General features: G+C 47.1%; 1 protein-coding gene across 3 annotated transcripts in view; it reads right to left on the reverse strand.

Moving 5' to 3' along the window:
- Positions 1-3075: 3075 nt before the first annotated feature.
- Positions 3076-22533, reverse strand: part of ephb6 (eph receptor B6) — a 37303-nt gene continuing 17845 nt past the window's right edge. The window contains exons 4-20 of one of the 3 annotated variants that reach the window (XM_056602278.1): positions 22356-22525; positions 20891-21186; positions 13911-14066; positions 12727-12998; positions 11767-11848; positions 10583-10707; positions 9737-9899; positions 8968-9082; positions 8775-8830; positions 8119-8235; positions 7403-7650; positions 6715-6933; positions 6046-6195; positions 5378-5562; positions 4830-4988; positions 4452-4582; positions 3076-4414 (exon numbers count right to left, since the gene is read on the reverse strand). In XM_056602278.1, the coding sequence (XP_056458253.1) occupies positions 4477-4582; positions 4830-4988; positions 5378-5562; positions 6046-6195; positions 6715-6933; positions 7403-7650; positions 8119-8235; positions 8775-8830; positions 8968-9082; positions 9737-9899; positions 10583-10707; positions 11767-11848; positions 12727-12998; positions 13911-14066; positions 20891-21186; positions 22356-22525 (2619 nt within the window). In that variant the 3' untranslated portion in view covers positions 3076-4414; positions 4452-4476. Of the gene's footprint in view, positions 4583-4829; positions 4989-5377; positions 5563-6045; positions 6196-6714; positions 6934-7402; positions 7651-8118; positions 8236-8774; positions 8831-8967; positions 9083-9736; positions 9900-10582; positions 10708-11766; positions 11849-12726; positions 12999-13910; positions 14067-20890; positions 21187-22355; positions 22526-22533 lie in introns of all 3 variants that reach the window. The other 2 variants (XM_056602279.1, XM_056602277.1) reach the window with 2 other exon arrangements.

The raw sequence follows: 22533 nt of genomic DNA on the forward strand, positions 1-22533 counted from the left end.
GCCGGTTGGCCGCAGGATAAACAGGGTTTAGGAGAGGCCTATTGGTCGCCCTGGCAATATGCCCGCTTCTGGCCGTCATTTTGTATTGTTGGGATAATAGTTATTTACCGGACGATAGGCTCCCTCTTTAAGTACCGTCATAAAGACTTGTGGTCTCCAACCTGTTGGCCTCTTTATAAAGACACAATAACACCACTACAAAACATGATCTTGTGGTTTACGGGACACGCATCACGGAACATATCCTGATGTCCCCGATCGGGGGGTTACTCCATCTTTTGTTTAGGGGCTTGGATGGCATGTCAGGAGAAGTCACTCATTGTCATTCTGTGATGTGTACATTCTCTTCAAAATGGCCTGTTTGACCAGATCTAATCTGACAACAAGCCGGGCAGCCATCAGATGAGGGAGTTGCGGGAGACCCACGTCTGTTCTCTCCCAACTGCTGAACTCAACAGATGCCTCGCTTTGATTTGGCTCAAACCTGCTGATCCGTCAAACTGACACAGCGTGAAGTTCAGTCTTTAACATTTGAAGGTTATCTCAACATTCAGTTTCAATGGAACATGGTGGTCCAGGAAATTCAGATGTCTTAATTAACAGTAATTATGAGAATATTGTTTATTCATTATATAAAAACGGTATTTCTTGTCTGAGATCTATTTGCTAATTTCATCACAGATCAATTTAGTGTCAAGTGGATTGAATCGTTTTTTGTTCAGTTAATGTTAATTACTTGGCTGTCCCATCCTCTGTGGACTTGTAGAACAAAGTTGCGAGCAGCTGAGAGGAAATGGAGGAGATCAGACTGTCCTAATGATCTATCTCACTATCTTTTCCTTCTTTCATATTTCACCTCTTGTGTGTCAACAACCAAATCTGCCTTCTACCGGAAAAAAATCAACTCCTCTGCCTCAAACCCCAGGAAACTGTTTTCCCTGTTCTCGTCCCTCCTCGACCCTCCCTCACCTCCACCTCCTTCCTGCCTCACTGCTGATGACTTTGTTACCTACTTTACCCAGAAAGCAAAGGACATTAGCTCCTCTTTTATCCCTGCCTCCATTCTCCCTCCTCCCATCCCCTCCTCTGTCTTTACCCAATTTAGCCCTCTCACCTCTGACGAGGTCAACAGAACAATAACATCTAACCATGCCACCACCTGCCCCCTTGACACTATCCCCTCCTCTCTCCTCCAAGATGTCTCAAGCGACATCCTGCCATTTCTCACCTCAATTATTAACTCCTCCCTAACTTCAGGCATTGTTCCAGGGTCTTTCAAGACTGCCAGAATAAAGCCTCTCCTCAAAAAACAACTCTTAATACCACCGACATCCAGAACTACAGGCCGGTATCTCTTCTTTCATTCTAAAACACTGGAACGTGCTGTTGCTAACCAACTGTCCTCCTATCTCTCGTCTAACAACCTCCTTGACCCTCACCAGTCAGGTTTCAAGAAGGCACACTCCACTGAGACGGCTCTCCTCGCGGTGACTGAGTCCCTCCGTGGTGCCAGAGCCTCGTCCCTCTCATCGGTTCTCATTCTCCTCGACCTGTCCGCAGCATTTGACACGGTGAACCACCAGATCCTCCTTGCCACTCTTACCGAACTTGGCATCGCTGAATCTGCTCTTTCCTGGTTCACATCCTACCTGACGAACCGCATCTATCAAGTGACATGGAATGGCTCCTTGTCCAAACCTTGCACTCTTGAAACTGGTGTCCCTCAAGGCTCTGTACTGGGGCCTCTTCTGTTCTCCCTCTATACCAGATCTCTGTGCTCGGTAATTGCATCACACAGCTTTTTCTATCACTGCTATGCTGATGACACTCAGCTATTTTTCCCTTTCCCCTCATCTGATAAAGCCCTGATTGCAACACGCATATCGGAATGTCTGGCGGACGTCAGCACCTGGACAACTGCCCATCACCTGAGGCTTAACCTCAACAAAACCGAGCTCCTCCTAATCCCAGGGAAAGATTTCCCACACATGGATTTACTGGTCACCGTTGAGAACATCACTGTATCTCCTTCTCCAACTGCCAGAAACCTCGGTGTGGTATTGGACAATCAGTTATGCTGCACCGCAAACATCACTGCAGTGGCCCAATCCTGCAGATTTGCACTTTACAACATCCGCAGAATGCGGCCCCATCCTCACAAGGGAAGCAGCTCATCTTCTAGTCCAATCACTGGTCATTTCCCGCCTTGACTACTGCAACTCACTCCTGGCTGGACTTCCTGCCTCTGTGATTAAACCTTTGCAGCGCATCCAGAATGCGGCCGCGCGCCTCGTGTTCAACCTACCAAAGTTCTCCCATGTGACCCCCCTCTTCCGGGACCTCCACTGGCTCCCTGTAGTAGCTCGCATCAAATTTAAGACGATGGTACTGGCATACAAGGCAGTCGATGGAACTGCCCCTGCCTACCTCCAAGCATTGCTAAAGCCACACACCCCAGCTTGATCCCTCCGCTCAACTACCTCAGCTGGACGTCTGGTACCGCCATCGCTAAGAGCTAGCAAAGGCCGTTCAGCAAAGTCACAACTTTTCTCGGTTTTGGGACCTCAGTGGTGGAACGAGCTCCCTGCCGCTCTCAGGACCGCAGAGTCGCTCACTATCTTCCGAAAAAGACTCAAGACTCACCTGTTCAGAGTCCACCTCGACACTGCATAGCCACCCTCCCCCTTCTGGCCAACATTGTACACTGTATTGTGTTGTGTTGTATTGTATTGTATTATAGTACTTAACTGTGTGGCAACTGCAGTAGCTGCTTTCATTGCTGTAACACGGGGAACTGGTTAGCCTAGCGATTGTTGTACTTGCACTTCCTTCTATGAACATCCTTTCTGTACCGACAGCGATATATTGATGCACTTCTTATGACAAATGTACTTGTTGTACTTAGGGTTAGGGTTAGCTTTGAATAAAAGCTTTGAATAAAAGCGTCTGCTAAATGCCCTAAATGTAAATGTTAATGTAGATAATCAAAGGTAGTTACAGTTAGGGAAAATAGGAGACAAAGGCAATTATTTAAATAAAGTCATATTTATTTTACAAATTTGAACAATTGTGGTATTGTGGTTATAAACACAAGAAATTATAGCATGATATCGAACACACCCTAACACACACACACACACACACACACACACACACACACACACACACACACACACACACACACACACACACACACACACACACACACACACACACACACACACACACACACACACACACAAAAAACACACACAGTATATTTCACTGCCATTCGCAGCATACAAATGTCATGACCAAAATACACAGAATATTCACAAAGCATTACATCTCCTTCCTTCTTCTAGAAATCCAATATGTCCATTTAATCAATCTCTTGCGTTCTCAAAGCTTAAATTATCTCATTTGATTTAGCCTCACACAATGAAAAGACAAGAGCAGAAGAAGCGGAGTGTGATTTATACGTTATTATGGGTGCTGCTCTTTCTCCTTATTTGGAAGGGCCTTGTGTTTGTGGCTCTAACAGACTGTGGACACGAGGGGTCTGTTGTTGGCCCCCTGGTAGCTAGGGGGCTCATTATTTGATCAGTTGTGCTTGGCAGTTCGACACTGTAACTGGCAGTAAATACAATGTATTTAACCTTCCATTGCCCTACACCTAATAAATTGCAACAGGCTGTATCATATTGTTTTTAGACATATTTGTTTACAAATGTTCGCTTAGACGTATTTGTCTTCTTCAGAAAACGACTTATTCAAAGTAAATTGGAAGTGATCTAGCTTTATAAACAACTCAACATAACAACACTGACATTAGTAGAAAAGTATTTGATTGTCTTCACGCAATTCCTGGTGAAGGGAGCCCATGTATAGAAGTATATCTCTTATTTCTTATTTCTTCACATTTCACTGATTGTTCTTAACGAGAGTGGGAACAGCTGTGTACGTGGGCTCAGTAGTTATAACAACTGGAAGTGAGAGAGTGGGCGTGAGCAGGTGGAAGAGAGTGGCAGGGTTAGGTGAGGGGACGAGGGAAGAAGAAGAAGGCATACAGCGAAGTGAAATATAGAAGAGAAAATAAAAAAGGAAAACTAAATTGGAAAACTGAGACTCGTGTCCTACCCGGACAGCATTTCCAATAGTGCGTCTCTCTCGCTTCGGATATTTCTGTCCCTTGATTGGTTTAAAACCAATAGTTCTAGATGATTCCACCGTCTCTAAGCATGATGTCGGGATAGTTGGAAGCAGCACTTTGTGCTTCTCCCGTACGTAGCCTCTTTTGGCAGTTAAAAACATGCTGAGTCAGAATGGACTCTTTAAAACCAGACAAGCACCCAAGTGGAAAAAACAAAACAAATAAAAAAAACATATTTTTTCATCTTCATGGAGTGATGCTTTGAGGTAGTCACACCTCTACCTGACCCTGGATCAGGTTGTCGTGGCTACACCTCCACCTGACCCTGGATCAGGTTGTCGTGGCTACACCTCCACCTGAGCCTGGATCAGGTGACTTCTGAGCTGCTGAGCTGCAGTCACGATCTTCCTCTGATGCCCCAAGAGGTTCACCCCCAGGTTTTGGACATCTCTAAAAAAGATACAAAAAATGTACAATTAATCCTCACAGAAAGCAATGTCAGGATTTCACCAAAAAGACACAGGGTTTCACCAAAAAGACACACCAAAAAGACACAGGGTCATTACACTAGAAAAACTAATTTAGATAAACATGTTTACTTCATCTAATTCATCATCTCATTGTACTTTAATTAATTGTATGAATTCTTTTGTACATGATTTTATATTACTATTGTTTAAACACAAAGTAAACTCACTCCATAGTGAGTCTGCTGACTCTGTCTAACGAGTCCATGTGTGCCCGCTCAAACTCGTCCTTATATCTGTCCATCCTCAGTGCTGTCAGCCAATCACTGACTGTTGCCACCGACGATAAGTCTGTGGGGGTGGGGCTTAATAGTGGCTGGGAGCAGCTTCTGTTAAACGGCGAGAATCAGCACCAACATGTTAGACATTCCAAAGCAGCATTATTATCCATCATACTTTTGGAAGTGTATGTCTGTGTGTAAGGACATCACACACCACACACACACACACACACACACACACACACACACACACACACACACACACACACACACACACACACACACACACACACACACACACACACACACACACACACACACACACACACACATGCACAGACACACACATTCTCTCTCTCTCTCTCTCTCTCTCTCTCTCTCTCTCTCTCTCTCTCTCTCTCTCTCTCTCTCTCTCTCTCTCTCTCTCTCTCTCTCTCTCTCTCTCTCTCCACCCCTCTCTCTCCCCCCCTCTCTCCCTCTCCCTCCCCCCCTCTCACCGTGTGTGCTCTGACTTGAGGGAGGCCGGGTGGCGGATGAGGCGGTCCAGGGAGGACAGCAGGGAGTCGAACCCGGGCCGGTCCCCGCGGTCGGCCTGCCAGCACTGCAGCATGAGGGAGTGCAGTGCCGCGGGGCAGTTGAGTGGCGCGGGCAGACGGTACTGGTCTGCCACCGCCTTCATCACCTGCAGAGAGGTAGACAGACAATATCGATAAAAAATAGGAATCAAATAATAAGCCGAAGAAAAAGGGTCTTCTAAAACTCAAGGTCCGAGTGCCCAGAGTCTTTAGAGTGTCTGCAAGAACATCTAGTTTTGATTGAATCGGCCCCAGTCTTTGTCACGGGTCAAATCTATTAGCGGGACTATCTTCCCATGGCCCTCCAGTCTCTATACTCTGCACTATGCTAATTGCTTCTCCTACTCCCACCCCATTATCCTCAGGGGACCATCCAGGTATTCAAGTTTGCCTTTTGCATGATTGTCAGTCTGGCCTTGGCAGAAATTGAATTTCACATATGACGCTAAAGCCCTCTTCGCTATTTCCGAATTCGGTCAGGAGTAAAGCAAACCCAGTCCCCTACAGAGTATGGACCAGGCTACCTCTTCATTACTGTACAACGTCCCGTCAGTAGTAAGACCCCCCCCCCCCCCCCCCCCCAAGCTCACCTCCTGGTTGCTCATGTCCCAGTATGGCCGCTCCCCGTACGACATCACCTCCCACATCAGCACCCCGAAGCTCCAGATGTCGCTGGCCGAGCTGAACTTGCGGTGCTGGAAGGCCTCAGGGGCGGTCCAGCGCACAGGGACCTTACTGCCCTGTGGGGGAGGGGGGGAGGGGTTAGGGACGGCTGTGAGGTCATATGGCAGCGCATCAGTGATTCACATCACATCGGTCAGTTCAGTGTGGTTATAAGGATGGAAGATCCTTATGTATTGATAGTATAGATGACATAAATATAAGACATGAAATTAAGTTAATTACGAAGCAATGGGAGGAATTGAAGGGGATGAGGTATATAGTGTTGCTAGAGGTTTTACATCGCCTGTATTTTCACACTGCAAGGTAAGAAATATGAATACGTGAAATATGTATGTAATATAGAAATAATAACTATCAAATATGCAATATACTCTATTTTGTTCATTCAATGTGTTCAATGAAAATTGCATTTTTGTAGCGAAACATAAAATAATAGAACATATGTTATATCATTTTCATACCTTAAGGTAAGAAACACAACATAGTATATATTTCATAGTATATATTTAGCGTTTTATCCTAGATTTGCCATATACTGTAGAGGAGACGGGCTACGCTGGCGCTGTGGGGCGTACCAGCGAGGCGGTATAGGTTGGCACGTTGTGGTCCAGGCCCCTCATGAGGCGGGACAGGCCGAAGTCGGACACCTTGCACACCAGGTTGGAGTTGACCAGCACGTTCCTGGCGGCCAGGTCGCGGTGCACAAAGTTCCTCTCAGAGAGGTAGCGCATGCCGGCACCCACGCCCCGCACCATGCCCACCAGCTGGAGCACGCTGAACTGGTCCTCGTTCTCCTGCACGGGGGACACAGGAGGCATGTTGGAGGCGTGTGGGACCATCTGAGTAACCTTCACAGACGCCCATGTCTGGCCATTCGGCCAGTATATTTGGATTGAAACTATGGTTTCAATCATTACTTCTAAAACCCCCAAAAAATCTGCAATCACCAAGAAACCAGTTGTTGGCGTAATAAAGTAGTAAGATGGCGGCTTGGAGTGTTAGTGACATCATGTTAAGTCCACCTATCTGCCTGGGGAAGGGGTGATCCCCTCTTCTCTGCTCCTTCATTCAATGTGTTCCTAGTGTCCATATAATAGTGGAATAGTGCCGATAGGATGACATGTACTCGGAGCTGGTTCAGACCAACAGGGGACTTATTCACCTAGCGGCCATCTTGGCCTTAAACCCGTTATGCGTTTGGAACAGAGACGGCCGCTAGAGGAGGAGGAGAGCCCAGACAGCGGAGCGGAGACTGCCCCCTACCCTGAGGAAGGTGTCCAGGGGTCCGTTCTCCATGAACTCTGTGATGATCCTCTCGGGCTGGATGCGAGTCACCACCCCCTCCAGCTTCAGCACGTTGGGGTGGTCGAACTGGCCCAGGACCCCCGCCTCGCTCAGGAACATGCCCTTCTCCCGGTCCGTCACCCCCCAGCGCAGGGTCTTCACCGCCACCAGCAGCTCCCGGCGGCCCATTGGGCGGTACCGGCCCCGGGACACCTCCCCCAGCTGGGCTGTATGGAGGACAGCAGGCGGAGTCACTTGGGGAACAGCCACGCCCCCTTCTGGGTCAAACACACACTGTGAGGGGGCCAGGGCCAGATTGGGAAGACTAGGGGCCCCTTGCCTACAAGGAGCTGACTCGTATTTGCAGCTAAAAAAATACTAAAAGGAACCAGTTTCTGATATTCTTTATAAAATAAATTAAAATCTGTGGCTTCAGGCAATCAGCAGAGAGGATAAGGGTAATGACCCCTTTGACCACTTGGTGGGGTAGTTGGTCCACTTTGAAGGAGACGGACTGAAGGGAAACTCATCAACCCCTATTTCTTTATTATATTCTTTATAACAATGCCAATTTTTTATGTAAGATATTAGGCTCCTCATAGCTCCAAACCAATAATGTATTCTTATTTAATACTATTTAATTGGCAAAGTGTGTGTGAAACAGATTCAATGTTTGGCTGTTTACTGGTTCTTACCTGCACCAATGACTTCCTCAATTTTAAGGTGAGTGGCGTCTATCTCTCGAGCGAACTCTTTGACTGCCTCACTGGGGTCCTCGTAGGTAGACGGGTCCACGTAGTACTTTACCCCACCTTGAAACAGAAACATCCGGAGGATCCAGGAAAACTGTAAACTTCCCACTTTCTTTTCACTCCATGAAAGTAATTCTTAATTAAAGGGGACATATTATGCCAACAGGTGTGAGTGTGATTTGCCTTACAAGCCGTTTAAAAAATCTGCCCCATATGACATCACTAGTGGGCGTTTCCACCTAGATCTGTGCTGGATAGATGAGCAACGTTTACTTCAGTCCACTGGGTAGGCTGGTAGACTGATCTATCCAGCACAGATCTAGTTGGACACGCCCAATAGTGATTTCATATGGGGCAGATTTTCGAAACGGCTTGTAAGGCTAATCACACTCAACACTGGTGGTATAATATGTCCCCTTAAAGAGTATTCCTAGTGGTCGAAAGGGGATACAGACATAGATGCAATGCATGAAGATAACTTTCCTGAATAACTCAATCACCATCAGTTTAATCTTCAATCAAACTAATGACAAATGATGCATTGCTTAAATTGGGCACAAGAACAGTTGGCACATAAAATATTTAATCCTAATTCTCACCTCTGTTGCTGATGTACCTCTGCAGTCTATCACTGTATGGGCTCTCCCTCCTCTTGCTAACAAACAAACAAACAAACAAACAAACAAACAAACAAACAAACAAACAAACAAACAAACAGAAAGCATGGAGTTCAACCCACGTTATCTAAACGGATCAAATTAGTGAAATTAGATGGACTGAGCGACCACTCACCTACGGAAAACCAAGACGACTACGATGGCGACAACCACCAATAGGAAGGCTGCCCCGCCCATCACCGAACCAATCAGTAACGGCAGCCGGTTCTGTATCTGGTGGGAGCGCTCTTCTGGTGGCAAGGGTATAAGAGAGGCATCGGTGGTGACTATCAAACAGCCGAAAGGACATATCAGAGGGGATGTCGGATCCAAATGGCAAGACCTTCATCCAGATCCATTTAGAGACCAATGTGCTCAGAAATCACTGAAATATATGTAAATTACAGATACTTTTCTCTTTTATAGAGCTGCGATAACTCGATTATTTGATTGTTAAAATTTGATTTGTAAAGGTAATACTCTTGCAGGAGCCTTTTTTTCTGGTTTACTTGTGTTATGGTGTGTTCAAGCACCTACATGTAACAGGGGAGGCCCTAACCGCAGAGGGTGAGGCCTGGAGGCAGGGCCTAGGCAGGAGCACACCGTGTTTTGACCTTCCTTGGTTGACTATCTGCTCTTGCTTTAGTTGTTGTTTTTATATATTTCGAGTTAAATATGTATCCCTTTCAGTAATGGTCTCTATTCTTTTTTCTTGCAACAATCATGAAGAATATGTCTTCTGTTTCAATAAATCGTGGGTTTGTAGTTTGGACAGGGCTGTGACCTCCTCTCCTTTTTTAAAGTGTCCTAAAAATACCCTGGCTAGCACAAAGAGCGGCAGTTAAAGCAACACAAACACAGGACCTCTACAGCACTGTTTATGAGCGTGAGGCTCCAGGACATACCCAGGGCCTGCGTGGTGAAATATATGGTGTGGCTGTACGGGCCGTAGCCTCTCTCGTTGCGAGCCCGGATCTGGAAGGCGTATATGGAGCCGGGGATCAGGGCGGGGATGGTGGCTGTGTTGGTCTCGCTGAACACACTAGCCGCGCTGTCCTCGTCCGAACCCTGGGCCGGAGAGAGAGAGAGAGAGAGAGAGAGAGAGAGAGAGAGAGAGAGAGAGAGAGAGAGAGAGAGAGAGAGAGAGAGAGAGAGAGAGAGAGGAGAGAGAGAGAGAGAGAGAGAGAGAGAGAGAGAGAGAGAGAGAAGAGAGAGAGAGAGAGAGAGGAGAGAGAGAGAGAGAGAGAGTGAGAGAGAGAGAGAGAGAGAGAGAGAGAGAGAGAGAGAGAGAGAGAGAGAGAGAGAGAGAGAAGACACTTCATTAGGTTGGGATTGTGGTTGTGTTTCTAGTTATCTTACATCTGGTGCTCAGAGGCGGTCTGCATTGAGATATGAGATAGGATTTATTATTCCCAGATGAACATCTGGGCCACACAGCAGAATAAGATGTTAAAAAATAGGAACATAAGAATGGACAAATCTACAAAAAAGGACATAATAAATACAATAATGGGTGCATTTGGGCCCAAATAAACACCTTGTCATAGTATCTGAGCTGGTACAGCTGTATATAAAAAAAAACACTCCTGTGTCTGATCTGGTACTAGGCTGTATATAAACACCTTGTCGTAGTATCTGAGCTGGTACTAGGCTGTATATAAACACCTTGTCGTAGTATCTGAGCTGGTACTAGGCTGTATATAAACACCTTGTCGTAGTATCTGAGCTGGTACTAGGCTGTATATAAACACCTTGTCGTAGTATCTGAGCTGGTACTCCAGAATGTCTCCGTTGGGTCGGTCGGGTTGAGGCCAAGAGAGAGTGATAGAATCCGGGGCACGGCTCAGCTGATGCATCATGGGTACCTGGGAGGGAACTGTGGTAGACACATATAACAGTGGTAAGGAATACATTACAACAAACATTGACACTTTTTTAATTATACATCACACACAAGGCGGCAGTATGTGGAAGCTTACTCCCTCCTCCAGCTACTGTTCAGCATTATTATTCAAAGCGACAATGCAGCCACTGCCCAGGACTGAGTATATACCGCCCTTAAAGAACAATTTGTTTTTCGTATTTGTTGTTCCCTTGCTAACCCTGACCAGAAGGAGGCGCCATTGTGGGGTTTGGAGCGTGGTTAAACACACACACCACACTACAAGACAGAAAGGCCGAAAAGAGCCGTAATGGACATGGCAATGCAGGGTTTAGTTTCAGTGACTTTATTGGCTTGCTTGCACAGGCCGCGGAATCTTCCACACATTCCTTTGAGTTCCTCCAGCCAGAAAGTCCCTGCAGCCCACTTCATATGCCGCCGTTCAACCAACGTTTTCAACAGACAATTTTCGATAGTAACCCGGTTGTCATTTTCAAGTTCTTGGCAAATCCAATTATGGGCAAGTCTGTTCTTTCTCACTAGTGTCCTAAGAAGACAATGCCTTGTTTTCTATCTCTGCACTCGCCACAACCAGCAGTCTCTTGTTTATTTGTATTTTTTGATCCAGCCTTTTTGGGTGAGCATAATGGGAGCTGACAGAGGATTTTGACCTCAAGCCATCTCATGTCCGGGAAGCACCAACGGAAAACACAGAAGAGGAGACAGAGAGTCAGGGAGGAGAAAAGGGAGGAAGCAAAAAGGAAAGATGAAACAAAAAGAAAGAAAGACTGTAAGAAAGACAAGGAATGAGTAAATAAATATATATTTATTCGTTTATGGATGAAGTGAAGAATGAAACAGCCGAGAAACGAAGGACAGGAATAAACAAAAAGGGTCGTGTAGACAGAGGACCGAAAGACTGAGGATAAAAGAGAGTGAAGAAAAGAGAAAAGGAAGAAGGAAATGACAACAAGGACAGCATTGAATTCTCAATAATATCCGGGTATTAAATATGAAAGATATTAAATTGAACTTGTTATTGTGTGTGCTCACCTGACTGGCTGGTGGTGAAGTTGATGCTGGTATACCTGGGGGGGAAGGGGCTCAGTGAGGAGACCTCGTTCACAGCCTGGACCTGCAGGGTCACAACAATCCCCCTGCTATTACTGTGGTTCTTCACCTAAACCCTCACAATATGAGGGTTCTGCTGTTTGCTATTTCCTTGGAGCTCAATATTAAATAACTTTCCTCCATGAATAAGGCATAGGATATGGTTAAGCAATGGCCGGCTGAATTATACATGTCACTGCTGATGTGGGGCTTATGAGGTACTGGAGAATGTCTCTCCAACTGTCTCAGGAAATGTGTTTTCTTTTCACGGTTCACCCTCGCATAAAAGCTAAAAGTTCTCATTTTTCATGGTATGCCAAGTTTTACATCTCAAACCTTACATGTATTAGTTTAAAACATGACATTTCTAAGTATAAACACATGACAGACTTGCTCTTCATGAAAACAAGATCCTGTTGTGTTGGCTGCGTTCAGAGAGGGCCTGGGTAAGGACTGATGGTCTGTAGTGAGTGATTGTGAACCGTCCATATTGTTGACTGTAGGCTCATTCAGCAGACTCTTTGTTAGGTACCGGTCATTAAGGAGCAGAGCTACTTAGCTCAGGGATCAGCCAGACTCTGTCTTCTTTTAAATCACTCCCATTTCTATGAACCTTCTTTTAATTGAGGCTCTGTGGATTGCTTTACCTGTGTTGTTTCATTGTTATTCCGCTTCTGTGTTTGTTGAATTTTGCTCAATATTATGATGATGATGATGATCATTATTATCATTATAGGTAGACTGCAAACACTGGGGACCCGGCTTGCCTCCATAAGACAAACACACACACACACACACACACACACACGCACGCACGCACGCACGCACTCGCACACACACACACACACACACACACACACACACACACACACACACACACACACACACACAGCCCCAGCCCACCTGGATGAGGTAGGTGACGCGGGTCAACAGGTTGTTCAGGGCCACCTTGGTCTGCCTGAGCTTGGTCTGGGTGGGGGCGTAGCTGACGTCCTCCCCGCACCAGGAGCACGCCCCAGGGCTGGGGAAGTCCGCCGAGGGGCAGATACGACACACCACTGCGTACCACACCTCCCCGCGGCCCCCCATGTCCACGGGGGGCCGCCACCGCAGGGACACCCCGCCGTCACCGCTCTCATACTCCCAGGTGAGGGAGACGGGCGCCGACGGAGGGCCTGGTGGGGGAGGGGGGGAGGGAGGAGAGAGAGAGAGAGAGAGAGAGAGAGAGAGAGAGAGAGAGAGAGAGAGGAGAGAGAGAGAGAGAGAGAGAGAGAGAGAGAGAGAGAGAGAGAGAGAGAGAGAGAGAGAGAGAGAGAGAGAGAGAGAGAAGAGAGAGAGAGAGAGAGAGAGAGAGAGAGAGAGAGAGAGAGAGAGAGAGAGAGAGAGAGAGAGAGAGAGAGAGAGAGAGGTTGAGACAGAGGGGGGTAGATGGACAGACAGACAAAGGAAGGGAAGGAGACGGTAATAGAAACAGACAGAAAAAGGGACAGACAGGCATATAATATCTTGTAAGTATTAAGTAATTTAGACATCTGGGGGAAAGTGCATGACCTATGATTAATGCCACACTGCTGGAAAATGTTAATAGTGGAAATATTCTGCTTTATAAAACAAGCTTAGCTGGTGAAGAAATCTAGCCAAATTGAGTGAAGGGGGTGAAAACAATGTTGACACTGTGTTTCATGCAGTCTCTATACAGATGCTCCTACAGTTTCTTCTACTTCTACAATACTTATAATGCATTCCAGGTAAATTCCAAAAGAATGTCAAACGGACAATATGCATTCCTGAGATAAGCCAACAATAAATATTAATATGCCCTAAAACGTATTTTAGAGACAAAGAAGGAGTTAATTCGAGGACCAGGCACGGCAAGACACAGACAGAGCGAGAGAGATATAGAGCAGAGGCACAGCAAACCACAGTCTGACACATGCACATGCGTATGCGCACGCACACACATAAACACCCATACACAAACTCAAAGACAGAGCCACACACAAACACAAGCACACAGATGCAGAGGCAGACCAACCACCAAGGCTTGGACACACACAGACATACAGAGAGACAGAGGTGTGTCTTACTTGTGCAGGCGGAGGAGTTGATGTCTGTGGGAGCGCGATAGAAGCTGCTACGACACTCGCAGGTGAGAGCTCCTTCCTGGCTGGTCCTGCTGTTGGAAGGACACAGTGTGCAGGGCACGGAGCCCGACGCCATCTTGAAGTAGCCCACCGGACACGCTGCGGAGGCACACGTTGAATCAGGCGTTAGGCGGGGGCTTGGTGTCCCATGTTCTAAGTGGCCTGTGTGCAGTGTTGTCCCAGATTCCGTTGAGAGACAGATGATGACACATTGTTTAAGAATTCCCTCCTTGGTTGTGGCGGGCAACAACCAGAATAACACATATTTACTGAATCACATGTACAAAGAAAAATAAAATTTTATAGACCCTGTATCTAGAGATCACCAGGCAACCAAACACTAATAAAATGCATTCTGAAAGGATTGAGGTGGTTCAGTTGAATTTAATTCTAATTCAAAACACTTGTTATGACGTCCAATATATATTTTGTGTGGAACAACTTCAAACCTCCAAAAATTTGTCTCCATGGTAATTCTATTGCATAACAATAGCTTAACTTCCTTTTCCATGAAACAACTACATTCACAGGCCTTGTTATTGACCAGAGGACCATCCGTGAACCTTGTTTCCTACAGAGTAAGCTTTCTGCGCAACCTCCAAATGTTGGGGAAAAAAGTTCAACAAATAGGTTGATAAAAGTAAATAATTTCAAAGTGTATGATTAATGTGCTAGAAAGACCAATCAAACACTGGTCATTCACACTATTTGGAAAATTAAACTGTACTATAATTATCATATAAAACAGATCAGCATGAAGTCTAAATACATCAAATATGCATACAAGACAAAAGCCTGCCCAACAGACTATTGCCTCAGTACTCTTCTATGTGACTAAATATACAAGTCAGATTCAGCGAAAAGCAAGCATAGTATGACCTTGGACTTTTTCGCAAATTGTACAGTATTATCTCTGTTTTTAGTTCCGGATTTACGGACCAATCCGAGACCATGGGAAGACTGCACCCTGCCTGCAGCCCGGTGGCCCAGCCCCCCCCGGGACGCTGAGACACCCCCAGAGGAGCGGCACTGGGCAGTGTCAACCAAAGGTTGAATCCTTCTGGGAAGAGGGGCCGGCACCCAGCCCTTTGTCTCTCCACTACATTTAGAGTGTGTGGCTTCTGGAGTTCCCAGTGTCCACACCCGTGTGTGTTTGTGTGTTTGTGTGTTTGTGTGTTTGTGTGTGTGTGTGTGTGTGTGTGTGTGTGTGTGTGTGTGATGGCTGTGGAAGGGCCACTCTAGCAGCGGCAGCGCCACCTACATGGTGTAAGGACTTGGCGGGATGGACTTTAAGAGGTGCGAGGGCGGGGTAAAGTGCTGTTGCAGGGCTGAGACAAGAGAGTGGCGAGCAGGAAATAACCCAACGCGGTTTTATGTGCACAGGTAACATTGCTGCATGTGCACGCGTACCGTGGTACCTTTTCTATGCATGCATGAATGCCTGTGGCAGCGTGTGCGTGACTGTTTGTGTGTATGTGTGTGTCTGTTTCTGTGCATGAATGCCTGTGGCAGCGTCTGTGTGTGTGTGTGTGTGTGTGCATTTCTGGGCCCGACTGTGTTTCTGTGTTTCTGTGAATGCCTGTGGCAGTGTGCATGATTGTGTGTGTGCGTGTGTGTGTGTTTCTGTGCCCGTTTGTGTGGGGGGGTTTGTGTGTGTGGATGTGGATGTGTTGGTACATTAGGGTGAGCAGCTCACATGTCCTCTGACTGTGTTTATATGACCTTGTCATGGCAACCGTGCTCTCTTTCAATCTGATGTACAATGATTGTGTGCGTGTGCGCACCCATGTGCAAACGTGTCTGAGACTATGTATGTATTATTGTGTGTGTGTGTGTGTGTGTGTGTTTGTGTATCCTCATATCCCAGTGTGAGTGTGGCAATGTGTGTTTGTGTGTGAGGGTGTGTGTAGGTATGTGTGTGGATCTGCGTGCATGTGTCTGGGTGTGTGTGTGTGTGTGTGTGTGTGTGTAGTAAAGGCTGACGTGGGAAGAGACAGAATATCGCAACACCCGGAGAGTCTCCAGAGTTGAAAGGATTTCTGTGTTCTCTCCCGTCTGAATGAGCCATATTTAGTCCCACACAGGTGTGAGGAGAGGGGGGGGGGGGGGGGGGGGGGGCGAGGGAGAAATAGAGAGAGAGAGAGAGAGAGAGAGAGAGAGAGAGAGAGAGAGAGCTGGAGGAGAGGCAGGGATGGAGTGTTGTCAATGATGGAGATCAACCAATACTTCTGGGAGAAGTTCATTAAGGGGATAAACTAATGTTTGGTTGAGAATATCATGAGAACAGATTGAGAGAATTGAAGTACGTGAAATTAGCGTTAGTTAATGAAGATGAAGGTGCGTTTTGGGCAACTAGGCGATGGGGGGAAGCATTGACGTCATCACTGAAATAAAGAGTTTTGTGATGAGAGATAGATGAAGAGAGATCAGAAGCAAGAGTCGCAGGAAGCAATCGGAGAAGTAGAATTAATGACAGTTACAAAGCGTTACGTGATTAGAGATAGCTGAAGCGGTGTGTTTAATGTGCGAGAGAGAGAGAAAGCGAGAGAGCGAGAGAGAGAGAGAGAGAGAGAGAGAGAGAGAGAGCGAGAGAGCGAGAGAGAGAGAGAGAGAGAGAGAGAGCGAGAGAGCGAGAGAGCGAGAGAGAGAGAGACACACACACACAGTGACTCCAATGAGGATGTGGAGGCAGGAAATGGCTCCATCCATCTTTAATGTTCCCGGGGCTTACATTAGCGGGTGCGTTCCCTTACAGCTGTGACATGGAACATGACTTGCACTATGGGGGCGCCCTGCCTGCGTGCCCCCCGACGACATACAGAGACAGGAGGCAGGAAGCGGCCCGCCACGCTCCACCGTTTGGTGTCCCGACCGCTGCCGCAGCCTATCAGGGGGCGGCATACTCTCTGCTCTCTCGGGTCGCCCTCCCTACATCCACCCCCACCCCCTCTACATACTCGCCAAACTCCATTTTGCAGTTTACCACAGAAGGCAGCGTTGAGTGGCGGGACGGGGTGGAGGGCTGGGCGGGGGGGGGCACATGCCTCTACATTAACACGCATGGGGAAGGAGGGGGGGAGGGGGAGGGCTAAGGAAAATAGGACATGGGAGAAGACTGTTTTGTTAAAACAAGCGAACGACAGAAAACAGGGGGATGATTAAGTGAGGCTCGGATGAGATGGTACGAAAGCATGTGAGATTAGAACAGGGAATGTGGATTAAGAAGCCAAAGATCACAGGTGAAGCGAGAGAGAAGATTGAAACAATAATAAAAAAGAGATCCAAACCATACATGAAAGAGAGAAGGGAATGATGTGCTAGTTGCCGTGGATGGCATATGAAGGTATTTAGATCACTGACCCAATTTCATGCTCGTCTCTCTCTCTCTCTCTCTCGCTCTCTCTCTCTCGCTCTCTCGCTCTCTCGCTCTCTTTCTACTAACACAAACACACACACACACATACACACACACACACACACACGGCTCAGTGATGCAGATGCAGCCGCACAACAGGAGGGAAGGATGCACATGGTGTCCAATCAGAATGGTTCGTATTCCATCCAACCTTTTTTTCTCCTTATCTCACTCTCTCCCAAAAATACACACTCACACATTTGCACGCACGCACAAACACGGTCTCACACACACACACACACACACACACACACACACACACACACACACACACACACACACACACACACACACACACACACACACACACACACAAAACACCCCCTTGCAGTTTTTCTCTACTTCTCTCTTCTCGTTGTATTCATCCGCCCAATCTTGTAACATGACATTTTATCTCTCCCTCAGTATATTTATTCATATGATTCAGTTGATGGTCCTCTCCCCGTTGTATTCCTACAGACATACCGAGAGTACAAAGGCCCGTTGGCTACTCTTGTAAAAGTCCATTTGGGCTCTCCATATTCCATCCCCTATTTTGTTTCTCTGCTGAGTGACTTGACTTAGCGGTTCTGTGGGTAAAATGCCCAAGTTAACACCCGGTGCCTGATCATCCATCACGCTGAAACTCAATACCTCATGCTTCAGCACCGTGCTCCAGTCTTAGTCATAATACGTTATATTTCCATTGCAAAAAAACGTACTCACACAAACTCACCCTAGAGCATGTAGCCCTAGGTTCTCCTGAGCGGATCATTACGTGCCCTAACCTCTCAGCGAGAATATCGACAACAACAGAAGGGTAATACGAAGCGAAGCCCTGTTGCCAGGGCAGGACGCAGTAGTGGCGTGGACGTCCGTTTCCGGCCTGAAGGGGACAGCGGATTGGACCCCGCGTGTCACAGGGTCTACCTGGATGCGGGCCTCCTGGAGCCAGACGCACAACCCCGGGGTTCCGGTGTGCGGCTGAACAGGTGTAATCGCGTTTCACGCTCGGCCGTGCTTCTGCCCCTGCCTTCCGCCTCCATCATGAGACGTAAATGTCAGAGGAGAAAGTAAAACCCTCCTGGGGCTGTCAGTGTCGACAAGCAGAAGCCACAAACTAGCGCTCAGCATCTCCCGGCCCTGCTTGTTATTCTACAGCAGAGCCAGGAAATCATATCCCTCTCCCCTGGACGTCCAAAGCTTCGGATCGAGTGGAACATTCTCCTTCTCCTCTCGCTCTGTTGACATAGGTCCATCAAGGCTGTATGCTTTTAATTTTTGCACTTTCCTGTTAAGGGGAATATTTAAATTAGATTGCATTGAAGAGCAATTATATCGAAAATGCTCCGCTGATTCAAGAGGAAAAATAGCCTTATAACTTCCAGACACATTAATAGTGATATAAATCAATATGTCCTGCATAAATAGCCTGCCACTTTCAGTTAGTTCAGGTACACGTTATCCAGTGTGTTCTATCTGGTGTCTGTAGTGGTATTGATTGAACAACGGACCACTGTTTGATTATTTCTTCCTCCAGGTGTGTGTAGGAAGTTGCCAGCATAAATTAATTACGTGTTTCAATAGAATCTGATGTAACATTATACATATACCTGCCTCGAACATAATGCACTCCCAGTGTACACTCCTACTCAAAGCTTCCTAAGGAGGTAGGATTTCCCTTAAAACGGAAATCGTGTGAAAGGACACTTGACTTGATTTAACAACACAATTGGAAACTCATGAATAAATAAACCCAAAACATTTCAAGCCTAAAAAACAAAAGAGTTGTTCCACTTTTGAATTTTTTTCTATTTCTTCACACTCCCCCCCGACCCCACCCCACCCCCCCAAACACACACACACACACACACACACACACACACACACACACACACACACACACACACACACACACACACACACACACACACACACACACACACACACACACACACACACACACACACACACTTCCCACTGTGGAGCACGGACCCTGACGACATCACAGATAGCCGTCCCTGTTACCGCCTGTTGTTTCCGTTTCTCAGCGCGTTCATTAGTCAATGAACTGATCAACTAAACATAATCCAATGAGCGCCTCAGCGACGTGGTGGGCTGCTCATTCATAGGGGCTCCTTTCATCACCCCCATCTGGGATCTGCCGTGGTACTGGCCCGTTTGGACGGGCTGGGGGAGGGTGGCGGGGGTTATTTGTCAGTAAATATCAGTCCGATGCAGACAAACACAAATGGCGGGGGCCCGGGCACAGACATAAAGCAAAAAGGAGCATAAAGGCATTTCACAGTTGACTTGTCAGGGCGGGAGGATTAATTGTGCTAGAGTTGACCCCCCCCACCCCCGCATTAGGAGCTTGTTGTGATTAGTAGGAAAGCCATTAATGGTGGAGTGGTGGGATAGACCTTTGCCATAATCATCTCTCTGCATTACATTAGACAACTGGTGGTGCTAAGGACAACTTTGTGTGTGTGTATCTGTGTATCTGTGTGTGTGCGCGTGTGTGTGTGTGTGAGGACACGATGCTATGCAAATGCACAGAAACATGACACACAACTGCATCACTGTATGACATAAAGAGGCAGTACTCTGGCAATTACCAAGAGGCAGAGATATGTACAGTACAGCAATGTAACAATTCATTCCCCGCCAACGCTGCCTGGAGTATCTTTAGTCTGGGTCCATTCCTTGAGTCATTAACTTGCATCCACTTATCTTTCACCCTCATTCCGTCTCTCCCTCTCTCCCTCTTCCCTCTCCACTCCCCCCCTTTCCCCCTGCGGTTTCTGTCACTCGTTCACAGACGACTAGCCATTACATCTCTATGACCTAAATGTGTCACATCCTTCCCACAATTCCTCTCTCCCTCTCTCTCTTTTGCTCTCCCTCTCTCTCTCTTTTGCTCTCCCTCTCTCTCTATGGCTCGCTCTCTCCCACTGCCTCCTCCCCCTCTTCCCATTCATCCCTGTTCAGTCCTCTCACACTGTTCTGTAGAAACTGTACTGGTCGTCCTCAGTGAGTGAACTTGCCGACATGCATTGCAAAATTTACTTTTATACATTCTAAATTTCAACGATATGCGCCAGGTGTGTTTCTTTGTGTGTGTGTGTGTGTGTGTGTGTGTGTGTGTGTGTGTGTGTGTGTGTGTGTGTGTGTGTGTGTGTGTGTGTTGTCTCCCTCGACTGCAATCAGGGGTAAACCCTGAACAGACACAGACACACACACACACAAACAAGCTCTTAAAATAGCAAACAGCTCCAATATGGTTCCTCCCCCTCCCCCCTTGGCCCCCTCCCCCCTTGGCCCCTATGTCAGAACTGCTGGGGATCAGAGTGACAGCAGCTCGTCTCCGATGGTGACTCAGGGGGGAGAGCACGCAAGGTGGGCGAACAACAAGCTCCCGGGTCAGGAACCTGCCATGGTTTCACAGAGTCGATGTAACAGGGGGTAAGACCATTTGACACGATCCATAACTGTGGGGTAGGACCCTGGTCCGTGAATCTGGAGGTACCTAGGCAGGCGGACCCGTTGACGTTGGGCTCGTATCCCTGGTCGCAGATGCATCCTCCGACGGGCACCATCCACTCTCCCTCCGCGTTGCAGTGCATGCGGGGTGCGGTGCCTGTCTGCGGTTGGCTGTGCAGCACGCAGGTCCCGCCCACGGCCACTAGGGCGGTCGGCTCCGCCCCCGATGGCGTGGCCGGGTAGGACGCGAGATAGCGGTTGGTGGCCGGGCAGCGGCGGTAGAATATGGACACGCCCATCAGGGAGACGCAGGCGCCGCTGTCGACGACTGCCAATACGAACCTGAAACGACGACCAGCAGAGAGTTAGAATTAGAGTTAGCATAGAGAGTTAACATAGAGCATAAGTATCGAGCAATAACATAGAGTTAGCATAGAGCGTTAACATAAAGGGTTAACATAGTGAGGTAGCAGAGAGTAGGGGAGTAATACTTAAAATCAGAAAAGTAAACACAGTTTGTGATGGATTGTAATACGGTACGGCAGAATAAAAAAATGGTGCTGGATTTTGGCAGATTTTGGAGTCACAGTGATATAATTATTATAAAACAGTGATACTGTATTTTAGTGGGACTTAATCACATGTTTTTGTTTGAGTGATGCCAGCGGGGGCTGAACCTTACCATTGTTACTATCTTACTAACTCTCCCAACAGCCTACAACCAAAAAATGTCAACCAACTCAGATACAAAGAAATAACTAAAGAAGGAAGGAATTGACGTACCAGCTCAGATGATGGAAAAGGTGTGTTCTTTCATAACTTTTAAATTTGTATATTTTCAGTCCATTATATCGACTGATGCAACTCCCATTGTCTTTTTACAGCTAACCTTTATTCATGATTATAAAGATCATCAGTTTATTATTGTCATTGTGTCAACCCTAGGGGCTCCCTCACTGCAGCACAGATAGAGCTGCAGTGTGCTTATCAACCCTAGGGGCTCCCTCACTGCAGCACAGATAGAGTTGCAGTGTGCTTATCAGCCAAAGGGATCAGTAAGGAGAAGGAATGCATGACGCCGACACCTACTCCCTTTAAAGGAGAGACGTAAAATAGTAGAAATGAAGAACAAAAATATACTCTTTCATGTTAGGGCAGACGAAGGAACGGAGCCTTTGATACCATAGTTTATAAAGATTTATATGTATGAATATATATGAGTACCGAACAGAACCGGAAACCGTGACCATCAACTGTGAACCGAACGGCGTCTCACCTGAACCGTTACTCTCCTAATAGACTTAGCATAGAAAGTTAGCATAGTGAGCTAACATAGTGAGTTAGCATAGAGAGGTATAATAGTGAGTCAGCTGAGAGTTAACATGGAGAGTTAACACAGTGAGTAAGCAGAGAGTTAGCATAGAGTTAACTTAGATTATCAGCAAAGCGACTAACCTCTCTATGTTAGCCTTTAAAACATTGATAACCATGGGCAGTTAACCGATTGTTACCCGTTGCGTGTGAGCGGGGCGAAGCTGCGTGTCTTTATGTTTATCCGCTGGTAGCGGTTGGGCTGGTACTGGTGAGGGGAGCTGGGCTCCACCTTGGAGAAGCTCTTGTCCGCCGCAATGGTGTCCACCTTCACCCAGCCCTCCCTGCTGTCCTTCTCCCCACTGGAGGGCTAGTGGA

The sequence above is a fragment of the Gadus chalcogrammus genome, chromosome 11 (assembly GCF_026213295.1).
Source record: "Gadus chalcogrammus isolate NIFS_2021 chromosome 11, NIFS_Gcha_1.0, whole genome shotgun sequence".
Classification (NCBI taxonomy): Eukaryota; Metazoa; Chordata; class Actinopteri; order Gadiformes; family Gadidae; genus Gadus; species Gadus chalcogrammus.